Here is an 18,482-nt window from a genome sequence, read left to right on the forward strand (position 1 = left end):
GCAATGAATAAATTTGTTTGATTCTAAGGCTACGGCTCCACGGGCGAGAAATTGACGCTAGCAGTAGCAGTAAAATGAACTTAAGGTTCCGCGGAACGGAATAGGAATAGCCGAACTGTACCGACTACAGGACTTGTGCGTAGTCGGTTCAGTTCGGCCATTCCCATTCCGCTCCGCGGAACCGTAAGTTCATTTTGCTGCTACTGCTAGCGTCAATTTCTCGCCCGTGGAGCCGTAGCCTAATTGAGACAGTCACCAGATGTCACCACCATTTGTGTCAGGGTCGCAACGTCACGCGTAACTGTGATAAATCCAAAATGCATAGACACCAAGTTGAATACGATCCTATTCATAACACACCAACTCGCATACATATTAAGAAAAATAAATATATGGAAGAATATATTTAGAAATTGAATTAATGATGTCATGCTAAGCTACTATACATTATACATATAATAGCATGACATCAATAATTCAATTTCTAAATACATTCTTCCATATATTTATTTTTCTTAATATGCATGCGAGTTGGTGTGTTATGCATATAGGGTCGTATCCAACTTGGTGTCTATGCATTTTGGATTTATCGTAATTACGCGAAGCGACATTGCAACCCTGGCAGAAATGGTGGTGACTGTCTCAATTAGAATCAAACAAATTTATTCATTGCGTTGACCAACTATTCTTTTTTAAACAATGGTACTACTTATATTTACAATCCAAATTCCCAAGTTTAAACAAACAGACAACATGATCATTAAGCTTTTGCCTATTTTTTTAGTTACCGCTGAAACAAATTTTTCTAGTTTAGGTAATCATGTGCACTTAATATTGACAGGGTTTTACAACATACATAATTGAAGAGCCTGTGTGTATGTCTTGGGCTTGGAAGCAAGTCCGTTAGCCACGTACTTTTATTTGTTTTTACCGTGATAAGTAAAACTTGGTAAATATAAATAAAGATCCTGATAGGTTTATAATCTGGTAATTATGGAAGAACAGTAACCAGAAAAGACGCATGTCAAAATTTGGAAATTTGGATTATAAATCGAATATAGGCACACAATAAACAAATTATTGCCGTACTTAAAAACATACCAACTCTTTATATTAAAACGTACCTCAAGACCTATCATGGAAGGACATCATGTGGCGCAATCGTTCAGGAAACGTCCTTCAATATCCGCAATCGCTTAAATCAACTTGATATCGATGAAAACTTGATAGCCCTTCCGCATATGGACGTATAGTACAGAATGCGCAAAAATTCGCTCGCTAGTACGTTCTTTTTATTCATAATGCGCAACAAACGTTTGAAATTTCATCTGGTAACTTCCACAACCCAATTTTCTTATTCATAATGCGCAAAAAGCGTTTGAATATTCGTCTGGTAACTTCTAAAACGCAAAATTCTTATGGCGCAAAATTTGGACGCTAAGCTAATCTCGTTTACCCATAATAGACGCAAAATTATGAAACGTGGCAACTCTGTCGATCTTCGTATTTCTTAAGCGTGAGCGCATGCGCAATAGTTTGGACAGGTAACGTCTAAATCTGCGCAAGGGCGAATTAATCTGAGGGAAACCTTCTACAATTTAGTCGCTGTACTTAGGCTTAAAATAACCTGTGGAAAAACTAAAAAAATATATGTATGACGCAACAATTTATACACATTCAGTATACCCTTTTTTGGCGAAACTACACTGTAAAACATTTGAAACTTTAACAAAGAATAAGTTGTGATAAATTTTACGATATTATTATATACATACATATAAGGCTTGTATGGCACTTTCCCGTAGACACTGTTGTTGCTTTCACTTGAAAAAGTTGCTTCTGCTATCGTTGAGGATCAGTTCACTATGTTCAGTTTACCTTACATTGCTGCGATAAATGCCATCACAAATCAAGAAAAAGATCAATTTAGTGAAGACACAATCAACTGCGGTTCAATAGCAGTTGCTTGAAGAACTCAGTCCAGACAAAAGAAATGGGAAGAAAAACTGGATCAACTCGACATGACACACAGTAGCAAGATTGCTTGGAATTTGGTGAACAAATAAGGGTGACTCTCTACAAAAAAAAAATTCGTCCCAAACGTAAATGACAATCAAGTAGAGCACAAATTATTGAGAAACAGGAAAACCGAAAAGATGGCAAAGCACTAGTGGATATCCCAATTGGTGGAGCAAGGCGAAGATCGCCTTGATGAAACTTGGGAAAGATCCAGCAGTACCAATCAGTTACAGCCCGATCTTGCTAATATGCCACTTGTTTAACCTTCGGATGACCAAGCGGGGGAAATTGTGACCCCCAGCGTATGTTCTTCTTTAATAAATTCAAAAGTATTTTTAATTTTTAACTCAGTTTTTTTTTATTTGACTTTAATATCATTCTAGATATCCTCATATTTTGAAATAAAAAAAATTCCCTATATTTTACGAATAAAAAATATATTCTGAAGTTGATGTTTAGTAAAGTAGCGTCTATTATGTGTAATTACAAGTAGTTTTACGCTAATGACGTCGACTTTGCAAAGTAACAAGACACTTACTCAACATACACACTACACATGACACTAATACTCATGTTGTGACTGGCTGAATGACATAAAGCCCATAACAAAAAAAATTAAAATTAAAAAAAAAATTTTCTTTTTTTTGTTAATTATCATTTTTGACATTTTTGACCTGGGGTCATTTCCCCCCCCCTTGGTCATCCGTGTAACAAAAAAAGGTTGGTCATCGGAAGGTTAAGATGTTGAATGATGATGCAACGCATCGAAAAGACTATCGAACACAATCTAATTTAGCAGTAAGCCAGATTCAGATATAAGCACTTGGAGTCCTGAATACATAGAGTGTTTACGAACAAAAACGGATTACAGGTATGGCATTGGTTGATTTGACGGTAGCTTACAACACTGTAAACTACAAGGTCCTCTTATCAAAGATCTTTGAAAATGTACTGTAGTACAGGCAGTTCTTCTTTTTTTTTTCAACATTTTTTTACAGTTTTTCAACAACATTCAAAACAACCAACACATTGAGATCTATTCTATCTAAAACTAAACCTAACAATGAACAAGAAAGGACAAAGAATTGTATTTATAAAATACCTTGTGAATGCGAACAGTTTTATATAGGTGAAACATCAAGACCATTAAACGTTAGAATAAATGAACATCAATCTTATATTAAAAATAGAGAATTTGATAGATCTCAAATATGTCAACACGCATGGGATAATGAACATAGAGTTCAGTGGAGAGATTCAAGTATAGTCCTGAAAGAAACAGATAGTAAAAAGAGAAAAATCAAAGAAGCGGCTCTAATTATGCTAAACGAAACCAATTGTGTCGCAAATTCCTCGGTGGAATGCAGTAGGATGTGGATACCCATACTGAAAGAGGAAGTCAATAGAAAGAAAATACCACAATTAGTAAGTCAATAGTCGAGTTAGTACATATTTTATATTTTAGTATTACTTATATACCCATGTATTATTGATATTATTTATAATTTAAACAAAATTATAGTAAAGTCAGAATTTGGTATTAATTTTGAGAGTAAATTAAATGTAAGACCAAATACTTACGATGTCGGGATAGTATCACGAGGTTTTTCCTGGTTTTCCCTCGTGATTTACTATGAGATCTCTAACGCGAGAATTTTAATGTCACCGTTGCATGTGTTTGTCTTTTTAAAGACAGATCACATGCTACGATTTTTTTTGTGACGGATATTCTTGAGTTGGGGTTGATTTCATGTAATCGAATGAACTATCTTTCAGTAAAGTCGTCCCAGGAACGCAACTCATAAATATTGGCAATATCATTTTAAAGTCTTCTACTTTAAAATGTATCATATGTATCTGAATTGCCGATATAAATGAGTCAAATTAAATAAATTATTAGAAGAATTTTTTTACTAAGCAACAACATTTTTGTTTATATTAATAGTATTTTGTATTTTGACAACGGCACCCGATTTGGGCGTCGAAACGTTAATAAAAATCATTTTTTAATAATATTGTGGCTTATTTCCCATTCTAAATAGTTAAAAAAGGCAGTTCTTCATCACCTTAAATGGTAAGAGGAGCAGGTGGAGAAACCAAAAAATGGCTTTTCCCAATGCGGTTCAAGATTTATACCAATGATCAGGCCACTTCTGTCTACACAAAATATTTCCTATATGTAGACGATCTGGCCACTACTTCAAGACACTACTTAATGTGGAGTGTACAAAATATCTTGGATATGCACTGTACAAAATAAAATATCTTGGATAGTTACTGTACATAATACTTACATATAAACAACATCACAAAAAGCAGCGACCAAAAACAATCTTCTTAGAAAAATCGCAGGGAGTCGATGGAGCGGAAACCCTACAGTTCTCAAGAGATCATAAGCCCTGTGCTATTGTGCCTGAACTTTATTGTATCAGGACACGAAAAAGTAAAGAAAGCAGAAAATCGTGTAGGTATTGGGCTTTTACAGTTATTGAAAACTTCATTCTGGTCTTCGGTATTTTACATTACCTTGGTCTCGTCTCATCTCATGACACATCCACTATCTTTTAATTGTAGTTTAACTTTACCAGAGAATCTCTTACTGATCTTTAGTTCTCTTACAATATAATTATCTGTTGTGTAATCAGATGTAAACATGTATTTTTCTCCAGAGAACCTTTGCATACCTGATAGGGAAAACTTCGTTAAAATTACCTGTTGTAGTCATTTAGAAGAATACCTCTTGAAGTTTATATTTACGGATACATAAATTAGTAGAAATGATATCTGCCAATAATTATTTTGATAGAATATCTATTTATGACCCCTCTTTCCACATATTTTTCCTGACTAATAAGAAGGAGGACTCTATCTACACTGTTCTGGGTGTCGAATGACATGGGCAATATATTCCAATTGTCATACGATTTTCACTACTTTGGGTTGTATTTTTAATATCAATTACACTTTGCCATCGAAGCCTCTTATTGCAGTGCTTGGTTTTTAGTTAGGATTTCTCCAAGACACCGTCAAATTTTCCCACATAGTCTATAAAGCAGACATATACGTCGTAACTAATGTTCCAAATCATTGGGTGATGAATTACAAGGAGGTTAGTTGCAAAACTTTGTGGAAATAATAAAAAACCGCATCCTTAAAACATTATATTATCAAAATGAAGATATCTAAACACTACATGACATAAACTTAGGTTTGATGCGCTAAAATTAAACAATCTTACATTATCCAGAATAGGGGCTTCCGCTATTATGTCTGCGAGTTTTGATTTTTTTCTCTTAATTGTCCGTCAAACGATTCTGGGCGCATGTGGAAGCGAGTATTCGACAATGCGTGTTTAGTACATGCTGAAAATCGGAAAAGTATAAAAAACAAAATAATGCTGCCGAATGCGCAAAACAATCAATCAAGTTATTTAATAAAAACGTAATTTGAACAAAATATCTACAATATACTGTCGGTTATAAAATTATTTGATCCACAGAACTGAGAAAATCGTTTATAAATGAGCTGCGAAATATGTTTACATGTTTATTTCCATTTTATTATAACCCGGGTGGTAGGGTCAAATTTGACCGGAGCATTTTAGCATGGCTGGTTTCTTTTTATTTAGGTAGGTGTTCCAAAGCTTATTATCAAATGATGTGTCAGCTGGTCCAAAACCGGGGATTTTAGACAAGAAAAGGTAAAATATGAAAGTTGATGGACAAACGCTACAACTTACCTAAATGTCAAATATTTATACACGTTATTCAGAACATTTGATAGCCTTGCTTACTTGGGTCCTACCTTTCACTTAGGAGATCCAGGTTCAAATCCTGGCGCGGAAAATTCTTTTTGTTTTTTAAATTGACATTTTATTTTGAAAAATAATTATTTTTATAATACACGTTTTTATTATTTATACGAGACAATATAAAAAAATCTTTTTGTCTTTTATAGAATCGCAAACTATGCATTTTTGGTCATAATATTATGATTGATCTCAATAAGCAAATTTGTTGTACATGAACCTCTGAAGGTTCCTGAGTTGGTAAGACCAACAATCTAAGTGGAAAAGGAGACATTATTTGTTATTTTTTTAGACAAACTGTTTTTTCTTAATTTTATATGTTGTATAACCGAAAGATACTACCCTAAATTTTCACTTTTCTCTCACCAACCCCCATTTTTTAATAGCAATCTAAATATTTCCCATTTCTCTATAATACATAAAAATGAATGTTTGTCTGTACCTATGTCCCTTATAGAATCGTAAACTATGCATCTGGTAGAAAAAAGTATAGGTACGCAATATTTTTTTAGTATTTTTTGGCTTTCTGGTAATTTTTAGGTATTAAACTTTCAAACATTATTTAGTTTTAAGGTGGTACGAAGTTTGCCGGGTCAGCTAGTTAATAATAAAAAAATATTCTTGGAGTAGTGTGGCAAAGATTAAAAAGTATAAATCAATAAGTTATGAATTTTAGATTGTAATAAAAAAGCATCAGCTGTATCATGTACGTTGCAAAAAATGTTAGCTGGCCAAGTGGACATGCCGTGGTATTATAAAAATAACTATTTTTCAAAATAAAATGTCAACTTAAAAAACAAAAAGAATTTTCCGCGCCAGGATTTGAACCTGGATCTCCTGAGTGAAAGGCAGGACCCAAGTAAGCAAGTCTATCAAATGTTCTGAGTAATGTATATAAATATTTGACATTTAAGTTGTAGCGTTTGTCCATCAACTTTCATATTTTACCTTTTCTTGTCATTGTTTTGGGCCAGCTGACACATCATTTGTTAATAAGCTTTGGAACACCTACCTAAATAAAAGAATCCAGCCATGCTAAAATGCTCCGGTCAAATTTGACACTACCTCCCTGGCTATTAGGTTGTCACACTGAAATAGCAATAAATCGACTGAGAATACTGCTAAAGAAATGATATTTAGGAGCCTTATCCCCTCCTATTTCCAGTTTGCGGTATACATACTTACACTCAACCAAACTTAGGTATATGGAATCATCTGAAATGTTATATTATTTTAAGAGAATTAGTGCTAAATTAAATTTTCTTCCATCGCATCTCTGAGGAGCCTAACTACATGTTATAGAACCAAATCAACATACCTTCGAGCTATTAAAGTTGGTTGGATGAAAATTAAAGGATTTTTTTACCGATCATAATTCTTCCACAGAACATGCCCCTTCCTCTTTTATATTTATGAACAAATCTGTCAGTTTCCCTTCTTTGCTTGTCTTCCTCGCCCTCTAAGTACACGAATTCGTTAATCATCAGACTGTACAGGAAAGATCCTACTTTCGTTTGAAAATAGCACACTTTTCCAATCTCCAATATTTCAGTTTTGGTGTTGAAAAGACCAATTTACGTGATCAATCTTGTGCTGCCTGGTTAACTTGGGATCCCGTAACTTCATCATCATCAGTAGCTCGACAACCCTTTTTGGGTCCTGGCTTGTTCTAGGATTTTCCGCCATTCTGTTCTGTTCCTTGCTTTGTTCTTCCAGTGGGTAATCTCAAGTGTTTTCAGATCTTGTTCCACTTGTTCCATGTATCTAAGTTTGGGTCTTCCCTTTGACCTTCTCCCTACTGGTGTTTGCTTCATTATGTGTTTTGGCGTTTCGGTCTCCAACATTCGTTCAACATGGCCCATCCAGCGCAGACATCCGATCTTTATGGATGTTATGACGTCGGGTTCGTTGTATGCTGCGTATAGTTCAAAATTGTATCTTCTGCGCCATACGTCATTTTCTTTCACCCCCTTATATATGTGTCTAAGGATTTTTCGTTCAAACGTACCTAATAAGTTCTCATCGCTTTTCGTCTGTGTCCATGTCTCTGATCCATATACAAGGACTGGTTTTATCAGGGTTTTGTATATTTTGCATTTGGTTTTTCTCGTGATGTTGTTGGATCTTATGTAGATGTTTAATGAGTCCATTATATGTTTTATTAGCAATATGTATTCTTCTCTTAATTTCTTCGCTGACATTGTTATCTGCGGTAACTAGTGAACCTAGATATGTAAAAATTTTTACACTTTCGATGTTATAGTCTCCTATTGTCAGATTCTGTAGGTTTCTTTGGCCTGTCGATTTGCTGGCCTTCATATATTTGGTTTTTATTTCTTTAATATTTAGGCCACTGTTTTGTGCCGCTCTTTCTATATCATTTCTATCATTTCTCTTTTGCTCCTAGCTATGATATCAACATCATCTGCAAATGCCAATATTTGTACACTTTTTGTTATTATTGTTCCTCTGGTGTTGACTTTTGACTCTCTAATTATTTTCTCTAATGTGATGTTAAATAGAATACAGGATAAAGCATCTCCCTGTCGTAGACCCGTTCTAACATGGATTGTATCTGTTAGCACGTTTTGAATTCGAACCCTGCTTTGTACTTTAAGTGTTTCTTTTACTATATCAATGAGATGAGTTGGAATATTAAACTCTTTCAGGGCGTTGATCAGAAGTTCTCGATGGATACTATCATAGGCACTCTCAAAGTCAATGAAGAGATGATGTGTTTCTATATTAAATTCACTAGTCTTTTCCAAGATTTGTCTGAAAACGAAGATCTGATCTATTGTGGACTTCTGCCTGCAGAAACCACATTGATATCCCCCAACTATTTGTTCCGCATATGGTGTAATCGCTCATACACAATATTTGACAGTATTTTATATGCCACAGTCACTAGCGTTATTGCCCGGTAGTTGTTACATTGAAGCTGATCTCCCTTTTTATGTAGTGGAATGATTACTACGGTATTCCAGTCTTGTGGCAATTGTTTATTATTCCATATGTTCACTATAAGTTCGTGTATCGCATTCAATAGGGAGTCTCCGTCTTCTTTTATTAATTCTGCGCTAATGTTGTCCAATCCAGGTGACTTGTTGTTTTTCAGTCTGGTAACTGCTTCTTGCGTTTCAGCTACTGAATGGGGGTTGTTTCTCTGGTATCCGTTTGATCCAGTATAATTTCATCATATAGTGGATCTCAGTTTTGTTCAAACTTCTCTTTGAAGAATTCAGTCCATCTTTGCAGTATTTCACTCTTTTGAGTTACTATATCTCCTTCTTTGTCTCTGCACATCATTGTTCTTGGTTTAAATTCTTTTCTGCTTTTGTTAAGTTTTTGGTAGAATTTTCTGGTTTCTGTTGGTTTATTTAATTCTTGAATTTCTTGAGAGTTCTTTTTCTATCCCATAACTTCCTCCTGCTATATAATCCTTGGGCACGGCAACTCTTCTTCTTATCGTTTCAACTAAAATATTTACACCTATAGCTTCCAAAAACTGCAGGTTTCAAATACATAATGATTCCATATAAGTTTGGTTGAGTGTATATGATTTACGTGATAGTCAAATCTGCATGTTTAACATTTTCATCCTAAAAGGCTTAGATTCATCATCATAATTTGCTTGACAATTCTTTGTCGATCTTGGCTTGCCTCCATATTGTGACGCGAAAGGAGAGTTCTCACTTGTCAGTTTCGCTGACGCAGTCTGACTGATTCATTAATAATGAAAAATGAAAAGCGACATTTGCATTCACATGTTTCATGTTTTGGTACATTCAGTACGCAGTTAGTCCAAACATTTTATATCGTGGTACTGAAAATGGTTAAAAAAATTGAGACCAGCTGTTAGCGAAGTATGTTTACAATAATTAGTAAATTCATTACAGAATATTCTAGTGAATCAAAAGAAAAGATAAGTCGTAGATGGTGGGTCAGGTCCTGGACATTTCGCAGAAATATATGGAGTGCTAGTGAAACTATATTGAAAGAACTAGCTTTGGAAGTTTGTGATTCATATACAAACCACTTAAGAACGAAGACAAATTTCAAGAGATTCTGCAAAAAATTGCTCTCAAAACTTGCCACACTGAACAAATCACGAAAATCTATGTTCTCACCTTTCAGTTTTTATTCATTATGCGATCATGATCAGTCAAAAATGATAAAAAGTAGGACTGGTTTTCACTTTAACTGAAAGTATGAATGTATTGATCATTTAAAATGAACATGTGTTCTCATGTTCACTATTTGTTCAGTATCACTGAATCAGTTAGAGTGCGTGAGACTAAACTGACAAGTGAGAACCCGCCTTTAGAAACCTATGGTCTTCTTCCACACCATCAATACATCTTCTATGCAGTCGTCCTCTACTTCTTCTGCCCTCTGGGTTTGAGAATGTCAATCTCTTCATGTACTCATTATCTGACATCCTAGCAATGCGATGTGTCCAGCCCATCGTAGTTTATGCACCTTAATAAATTTCACAATATCTGGATCTGTGTAAAGCTGGTATAATTTTTAATATATAAATATTTTTCTCTAAACAAGATACCAAGTATCTCTTGCCATTTTGAAATGAAGTCCATATTTTAGCTCCATATATCAAAACCAGCCTTCTTAAGGTCTTATAAATGCCTCTCTGCATGTTTTAGATTTTTATTTCTGATGTTTTGAAGATCATGGAGAGTTTTATTTGCTATATTGTCTATTTACTTCATCGCTTGACATGTTTGTTGTGTTTATGAGCGAACCAATATAAAATGTAAATTCTTTTGACTTGCTCAAAGGTATAGGTACTTGTTAATTAGGATTCTGTTGAATATTTTGAAGGCTTCTTCTAAACCAATAAGTAGTTTTGGGTTTTTACTCGTTTACAAGTCATAGTTTACTTGTCGCGTTCGTAAACTTTGTAAAACACTGTACTATGTCCCTTATATTTCTTGTCACTATAACAATATCGTCAGTGAATGCGGGAATTTGTGTCGATTTATTAAGATGGATCTGTTTGACCTAATATTTATCTGCCTGACTGCCTTTTCCAAGGCAATATTAAAGAGGAAACACGTTAGCGAGTCTACCTGTCTTAGACCATTATTAATATTAAATGATGTAGAGTTTTCTCCTTTAATTTTAACATACGACCTTAGGTTTTGCATTGTTAGCAACTAACTTAGATGAGATCTCAATACTCAACTAACTTTGAAAACTGTCATAGGCTGCGTTGAAGTCGACGAAGAGATAGTGTGTATCTATATAATATTCTAGTGACTTAAAATTTTCGTGTGTGCGCGTATTTGGTGATTAGTTGATAAATATCGTCCGTTATCTGGTAAAAAATCGGAAGTCTACAACGGTCTTATAAGTCATTACGTAAAAACAACTGTTAACACTGTAAATTAAATAGATATATTATTACAACAATTGTTTATATTTTTCCGACTAAATCCGAGCTATAAACCCCACAAATCCCGTAGCAGTATTGACCAAAATCCAGTTAAATATCAAACATATCGCAACTTTCAAGTAAATTTAAAGCCGGATCCAATGAAACGAGAAGCAGCGTTCTTCATCGGTTTACAGTTGGCGAAGAGAAATAGAAAAAGGAACAATCTAAAGACGGAAACTAACGAGACGTGGAATACCGTTCTTCCCCTCAACGTACGTAGTTTATGATTTGTGACATAATAGGGCAAAATTGTGGATGTATGGTGGGCGCGTGCAGTTCCGTCGTTTTTTTGGTAAATCAACACGATTCAAAAGAAAGTCGGAAGCTGATGCATAGCAGGTACTTACCCCTGTTAGTGGAGTCACTGAAGGTGGATATGAACTATTACCTCCGATTTCGTTGAACCTCCATCGATTTGCATGAAAATTGGTGAGTGGTTAGAGGATATCTCAAGGAACAAAGGTGACATGGTGCCAACTTGCGCTTTTACCCTGGGGGTGGATGCCACCCCTTCTCGGGGTGAAAATTATTTTATTAAAAATAACCCCATAATTCGATAGAGGGACGAATTTCAAGCAAAATTTGTTATTTAAAGGTATTAAAATAAATCAAAACTTTTTAAGTTATTAAAGATCAAAGATTTTAATTTTTCTTGAGAAAAATGCATGTTTTTAACCAATTTTTCATCAGTAACTCAAAAAGTCTAAGTTTTTACAAAAAAGTTATAATTATCAAAATTGAAGCTAATAAAAAATGAAATAAACTTACTAGAAAAATCTTTTAATGTTAACTAAAAGTGAGTTATAGGTAATTGAATGTATATTTTTTTCGGCGAGTAAAAAACTCGTAAGTATTCAAGCTGAAATAATGGAACATTGATGCATTTTATAACATAAACTTATTAAACATTTGTCAAAGTACTTAAAAATATCTATCAAATGAGCCCCCGAACATGTTAATAGCGTTAAAATTTATGCTACAAAATTTTTTCAAAATTTAGCTTTTAAAATTTTTTCCAAAAAATGGTTTTTTTTAATAACTCCGTTCGTGTTTACGATATCAGGTTCATCTAAAAACTCTTTGAAAGTTAGTTCCAAGTGCTATTTAAGCACGTTGAACCTAATCTTTAAACCCCTTACTTTTTTTAAAATAAAAGGTTAAATGACCCCGGTTGCATGGTTCCCACAGCAAAATTTAAGATTTAAACGTTTCTATCTCGGTTATTTTTTACCCTATAGAAATAGTAAAACAGGTAAAATATTTGGCACAGAAAAAACTAAAATTTGGTTATATATAATTTTTTATGTATATTGAGTATTTTTGAAGTGTTATCAACAGAATATGAGAATTACAATAATTTTAAAAATTATGATTTTTTAAAATTATATCTTTTTTTCAAAAATATGCATTCAAAACCGGTCAAAATTATCGAAAACATTACTTACGCTAATATAAAGAAGTTCTTGTAAGGATTACTATAAATTTTAATTTTTGTGGAAGTGGCGTATGTTTTATTTTTCACTTTTTCCTAAAAAATTCGAAACGAGTTCTTGTATTTTCATTATAACGTACTTAATTTTGACGCTATTACCTTGTTCTGAAGCTCATTTGATAGGTATTCAGAAGTACTTTGACAAATGTTTAGCAGGAATATTTTATACGTTGCATCGTTTTCCCGTTATTTAAGCTTGAATACTTTAGATTTAAGTACTCGTCGAAAAAATACACATTCAATTGCCAATAACTCACTTTGAACTAACATTAGTTTAGTTCTTTATGTGACGAATGTATTCAATTTTTTATTATCTTAAATTTCAGTAATAACAACTTTTTTGTAAGAACTTATAGTTTTTGATTTATACGTGAAAAACCGATTTAAAACATGCATTTTTTTACGAAAAAATAAAATCTTTGGTCTTTAATAACTCAAAAAGTGTTGATTTATTTTAATAACTTTATATAACAAATTTTGCTTATAATTTGTCCCTCTATTGACTTATGGGCTCTATGACTTACTTTAATAAAATAATTTTCACCCCCGAGAGGGGGTGGCATCCATCCCCAGGGTAAAAGCGCAAGTTGGCATCATGTCACCTTTGTTCCTTGAGGTATCCACTAATTACTCACCAAATTTCATGAAAATCGATGGAGGTTCAACGAAATCGGAGGTGAAAACCTTCAGTGACTGCACTATGTAACCCATCCAACGTAACTAGAGGCTGGTATTCGAATTTTTATCGTTGTATGAATTCTACCACCAACACTGGTGGCGTACAATATATTAAATTAAACCCTAGATACTCGATAGGACACGCTCAATCGGACTAGATTTCGGGGTAGGGGAAGGGAATTTATCAAAAAATTAATATTTATTTTCGCAATAACGTGGCGCGCCAAGCGTGCTCCCTTTCCTTTTCACTATTATCTATTTCTCTTCGCAGACGCGAACTGGCGAAGAACGCTGCTCCAGGTTCCGTAGGATCCTGGCTTTATACTTCAAAAGATACTACTTATCTAATCTTCGCTTATCTGCAATAATAATACTCACCCTCTTTGCTGTGGTAGAGGAGGATATGCCGAATCGTAGCCACTTCTTGCAGCGGTAGCTCCGCCAGATGCAGCAGCGTATGAGTTTCCATAACCCTCAGCAGGTCGCCCACCGTATCCTCTATCACCTCTATCCTGATAGCCACCACCGGCTGAAGCCCCTCTGTATGGATCAGCTGCAGCGTACGGATCGGCGGCTGCGCGATCTCCATAGGCGGCGCCGTAGCCACCGGCGTCGCGACCGTAGCCGGCAGAAGCGCCGTATCCGTTGGATCCACCATAACTTAAAAAAGATTAATTTATTGATACAGCGCCCAGACGCCGAAAAAGCACTTGAAAAATTACTGGGCGCTATTTTTCACCAGGAATATCTGGCAGAAGTCAATGGAAAATGCTTCTCGTGGATATCGAAATTTTTACTGTATCGTGGTTTTTTATTAATAGTGCAAATGACATCGAGATCCTCACAGTGGAGATAAACTTTTGTACAGTAACGTCAATCTACAAACCACCAAACGCTAACTTTGCTTTTGAGGAACCGAATAACTTTCAATCACAGCAAATCAAATTCGTACTGGGTGACTTCAACTGTCACAGTGTCGCGTGGGGTTACAACGAAACAGATTCCAATGGCGAAGAACTAGAAAAATGGGCTGAAAGCATGAACCTAAAACTTATTCACGATCCAAAGCAGCCTGCGTCGTTCAACAGCGGAAGATGGCGCAGAGGTTACAACCCAGACAATATATTTGTCAGCGACAGAATTGGAGACCAGGTGACAAAAATCGTTGGAAGCGCCCTCCCAAAGACACAGCACAGACCAATAATTTGTCTTTCCAACGCGGCAATCAGATACGAAATTGTTCCTTTCAAGAGAAGGTTCAACTTTACTAAAGCAAAGATCTCGGAAAAGCTTCCTGAAAACATCAAGATCCATCCCCGAAGCGCCAGAGACGCGCCGAATACACCTATGGCAAGCGTCAGCTACCGCGACACATTTTCCTCCCTCAGAGGAAATGGCTGCTGGACACAATTTACCGTATCCGACTTGGAAAGCGCTAAACAGACTAAGAACCGGCGTTTCACGTTGTGCTAGTAACCTGAAAAAATGGGGATACCAGGAGGACGATACCTGCGACTGTGGCGCGGTTCAGACCAGCCGGCATCTACTATCATGCACAGAGATGAGAGAGACCTGCACAGAACAAGACTTAATTATAGCAAATGACAGGGCCATCTATGTGGCCAACCATTGGAAATACAGAATTTAAAGTTGTTGGTGTTCCGGGCACGGAAAGTAAGTAAGTATTAATAGTGCAGTCATTGAAGCGTAAAATAGGTTTTTACTTCCGAAATTTTTTACTATGAACCGATTTACATGAGATTTTGGAATTAGGTTTATCTTACCCTTAACCCATTAGCGCCCAGCGTTACCATATGGTAACGTACAACACATGATTTTTAAAAATTCTGGCACCCGTCAGTTTCGGTATCGTTTCTAGTAATGCTTCAGGCACCCATAAAACGTAACGGATGCGTATTTTAGCCTTTTCTCAACCGTCGAGAGATAATCATATGACAGTGTGGTTTAAATGTATAGAAAAAGATGGACGTCCGTTTTGAGTAAGCAATTTTTGATAGTCGTCTAGTAACTATATTTGCATACAGTAGAACGTCAATAATCCGGATTAATTGGGACCGGACCCCATCCGGATTATCAAATTATCCGGATTATCGAAATTACCTCAAAAAAAGGCCAGTATACACATTAAAGTACAACCAGTGGCGGCTCGTGACCTCAGTATGCGGGTAGGCTACACATATACTTCGGGTAGGCGACAAAAAATATCCTACAATTTGTAATACATTTTGAGCCGTCTTGCAATACTAAATGTAATCTATGAGCGCAACAATGTGTAAAAATTGCTTTTGGAGCGTCTACTTTAATTTTTGATTGTAATCCGTTTAAAGAGCCAGCCATTACACTTGCACCATCGTAAAATGGAGCAATTAATTTATTTTTGTAATCATATGGCTCAGGCACGTTTGAAATTAAACTATATAGAGCGTCTGCAGATCTATTCTCGCTAACATCAAAAAACCCCAAAAATCTTTCTGTTACCTGACCAACTTTGTTAACAAAACGGATTGTTAAAGTACACTGTGATTTTTCGGTTATATCAGTAGTATCGTCCGCTAGTATAGAAAAAAATTGACTTTCATTAATTTCTGTTGACATTTCATTTTTTACGTAATCGGCAAGGCAATCTATTAAATCATTTTGTATTGTTTTTGACAAACCCGTGAACACCCCTTCTATTTTTTAACATGATCCTGGATTTCCTGATTGCGTTTAACTACTAAATTAAAAATTTCTTTAAAATTACCCATGTTTGAAGAATTATTGCTCTCATCACGACCGCGAAATGCAAGTTCTTGTTTTACTAACAGAATTGTAACATCAATTTCTTCAACTTTTTCAATCTTTTTCAACTTCTTCATTATATATATTATTAGATAGAGAATTTGTCCAGCTAAAGCACTGTCAATAGTTTGTTTATTTTTTTCTAACCGTTTTAAACCTAAGCAATTGTTTAAACGTTCTTTCGAAGATTCATGTTTTTTTATACTAGCTGATAAATTTTTCAAATCTGAATATCCCTGACTCACCCAAACATTTTGCTTCAAATTTGAGAGCAACAGACAAGGCCAACAGAAAAGTGAATTTTTAAAATAACTTCCGCTTAGCCATTTATGATTTTCATACCATATTGTTTTAAACGATCTCGAAAATGGTCGATTGTCTTATCTGTGGATAAAATTGTTAAATTTAGTAAAGGCCGGTCCATTGAAATAATTTCTGATCTTTCTTGATTTTGGCGCCTTGAAAAAGGCGTCTCGATCAAACTGCATATTACATCGTTTAAAATATTCATATTCGATGACTAAAGTTTTTCCACCAATAAAACTAACACACCTACGTTTCAACAACGTCAAATATTACTTATTTTATTTATGTATCAAATAATAATTTACTCTTCGAATAAATTGATAAGTTAACAATTAACATCGCTTTAAATTTTTAATTATCTATATAATCTAATAACACAATTCGTCAGTTTAATTTTAAATTATCCAAATTGTATTGAAACACAATAAAAATATAATGGACGACTGACAAATAACTATTCACAGATTTATTTGTCGTTAGTGAATTATTACTAAATTAATATAAAATTTACCTGTTTATTATTCAGTTTTCATAAACAAATTTAAATTGTCCTACCTAGTTTTATTCAATACTTAACCTACTAATAACAGCCAAAATCAAAAACAATTATTTAAAACAGTTTCACAAGACACAAGAGAAGCAGAAGCAACTGATAAAATTTTGTAGGTCCGGCTATAAGACTCTGTGCCTATTCGCCCCCTTTCAAAATCGTAGAATACGGTCGTTACCAGCAGACCTGTGGCAGGCCTGCTCGCGTAAACAGAGAGAGATCGCACGTCAATTCGGTATTGGCGTTGTTCTATTTCAGGCTACGTTTTCAAGTGCCTGACCCAGGAAGAATATAGATTCTTATACAGTACTACTGATACTACAAGGAGCGTACAATAATTATAACTACGGAGGAAATTTTTTGGATATTTTTAAAAATAATTTGGATAATTTTTGCTATTTTATTGTAGGTATTGTGTCACAATTTATAAATTACAATTTTGATATAAGTAATTTATATTAATAATTTATATTATTGTACTACATTTGAAGAGGGTAGGCGGCGCCTACCTTGCCTACCCCGACGGGCCGCCCCTGAGTACAACAAACGTTTTAAAATTTTATGTTTTCTCTTGTAAAGTAAAGTGTCTAGAGGTGAAATTAATCAAAACTTTTTTTTATGTTTAAACACTGTATTGTAATTAATTTATAATAGCACCATGTGTACAGTAAAAACATTCAAACACTATTTGGGCTTTTAAAAAAATGTGTAAAATATTTTTGAACTGCGGTAGAGGTTCGTTTTTCGCAGCGAAGTTCTTAATTTATTTTAAAAGAATCAGATATTTTGGCTAGATACAAATCCGGATTACTGACGGTCCGGATTTTTGACGTCCGGATTATCGACGTTCTAGTGTATTTAAAAAAAACTAAGTTTATTACACCCCAACTTATTATAAATTGTTGTATTTTATCAACAATTAAATGTAGCGAATTCGGTAGGAAGAGTCAAAGTACGCCGTTACCATATGGTTGCGGTGGGCGCTTACGGAGTCATAATCTTATTTTTTTTTCAGTCGTGGATTTTTGTTAGCAGAAGCGATAGTGTTACTGGTGCGATGGAAAGATAGCACTGTTGTTACAATAGCATCTACGAGTTGTGGTGGTTCAGCATTGGGCACGGTAAAAAGATTTTCTCACGAAGAAAAAGGCCACATTCAAGTAAGTCTACCTCACTATATTGCTGAATACAACAAAATATGGTGGGTACCGACTGGATGGATCAAGGTATTTCAACCTACCGAGTAGCAATTTGCAGTAAAAAATGGTACCGGCAAATTGTAACATGGTTGTTGGATGTTGCAGTCCATAATTCATGGCATTTATATAAAAATAAATAAAAAAAATATATCCTTGCTATCGTTTAGGAG

At 34.8% G+C, this 18,482-nt stretch overlaps 1 protein-coding gene across 4 annotated transcripts in view; it reads right to left on the minus strand.

Annotated features, from left to right (window-relative positions):
- Window positions 1-18,482, minus strand: part of LOC126886719 (TATA-binding protein-associated factor 2N-like) — a 42,571-nt gene that overhangs the window by 1,420 nt on the left and 22,669 nt on the right. For 2 of the 4 annotated variants that reach the window (XM_050653726.1, XM_050653724.1), the window contains exons 5-6: window positions 13,834-14,115; window positions 5,168-5,381 (exon numbers count right to left, since the gene is read on the minus strand). In XM_050653726.1, coding sequence (XP_050509683.1) covers window positions 5,372-5,381; window positions 13,834-14,115 — 292 coding nt within the window. In that variant the 3' untranslated portion in view covers window positions 5,168-5,371. Of the gene's footprint in view, window positions 1-5,167; window positions 5,382-13,833; window positions 14,116-18,482 lie in introns of those variants that run through there. The other 2 variants (XM_050653727.1, XM_050653725.1) reach the window with 1 other exon arrangement.

Source organism: Diabrotica virgifera, chromosome 6 (assembly GCF_917563875.1).
Source record: "Diabrotica virgifera virgifera chromosome 6, PGI_DIABVI_V3a".
Lineage (NCBI taxonomy): Eukaryota > Metazoa > Arthropoda > Insecta > Coleoptera > Chrysomelidae > Diabrotica > Diabrotica virgifera.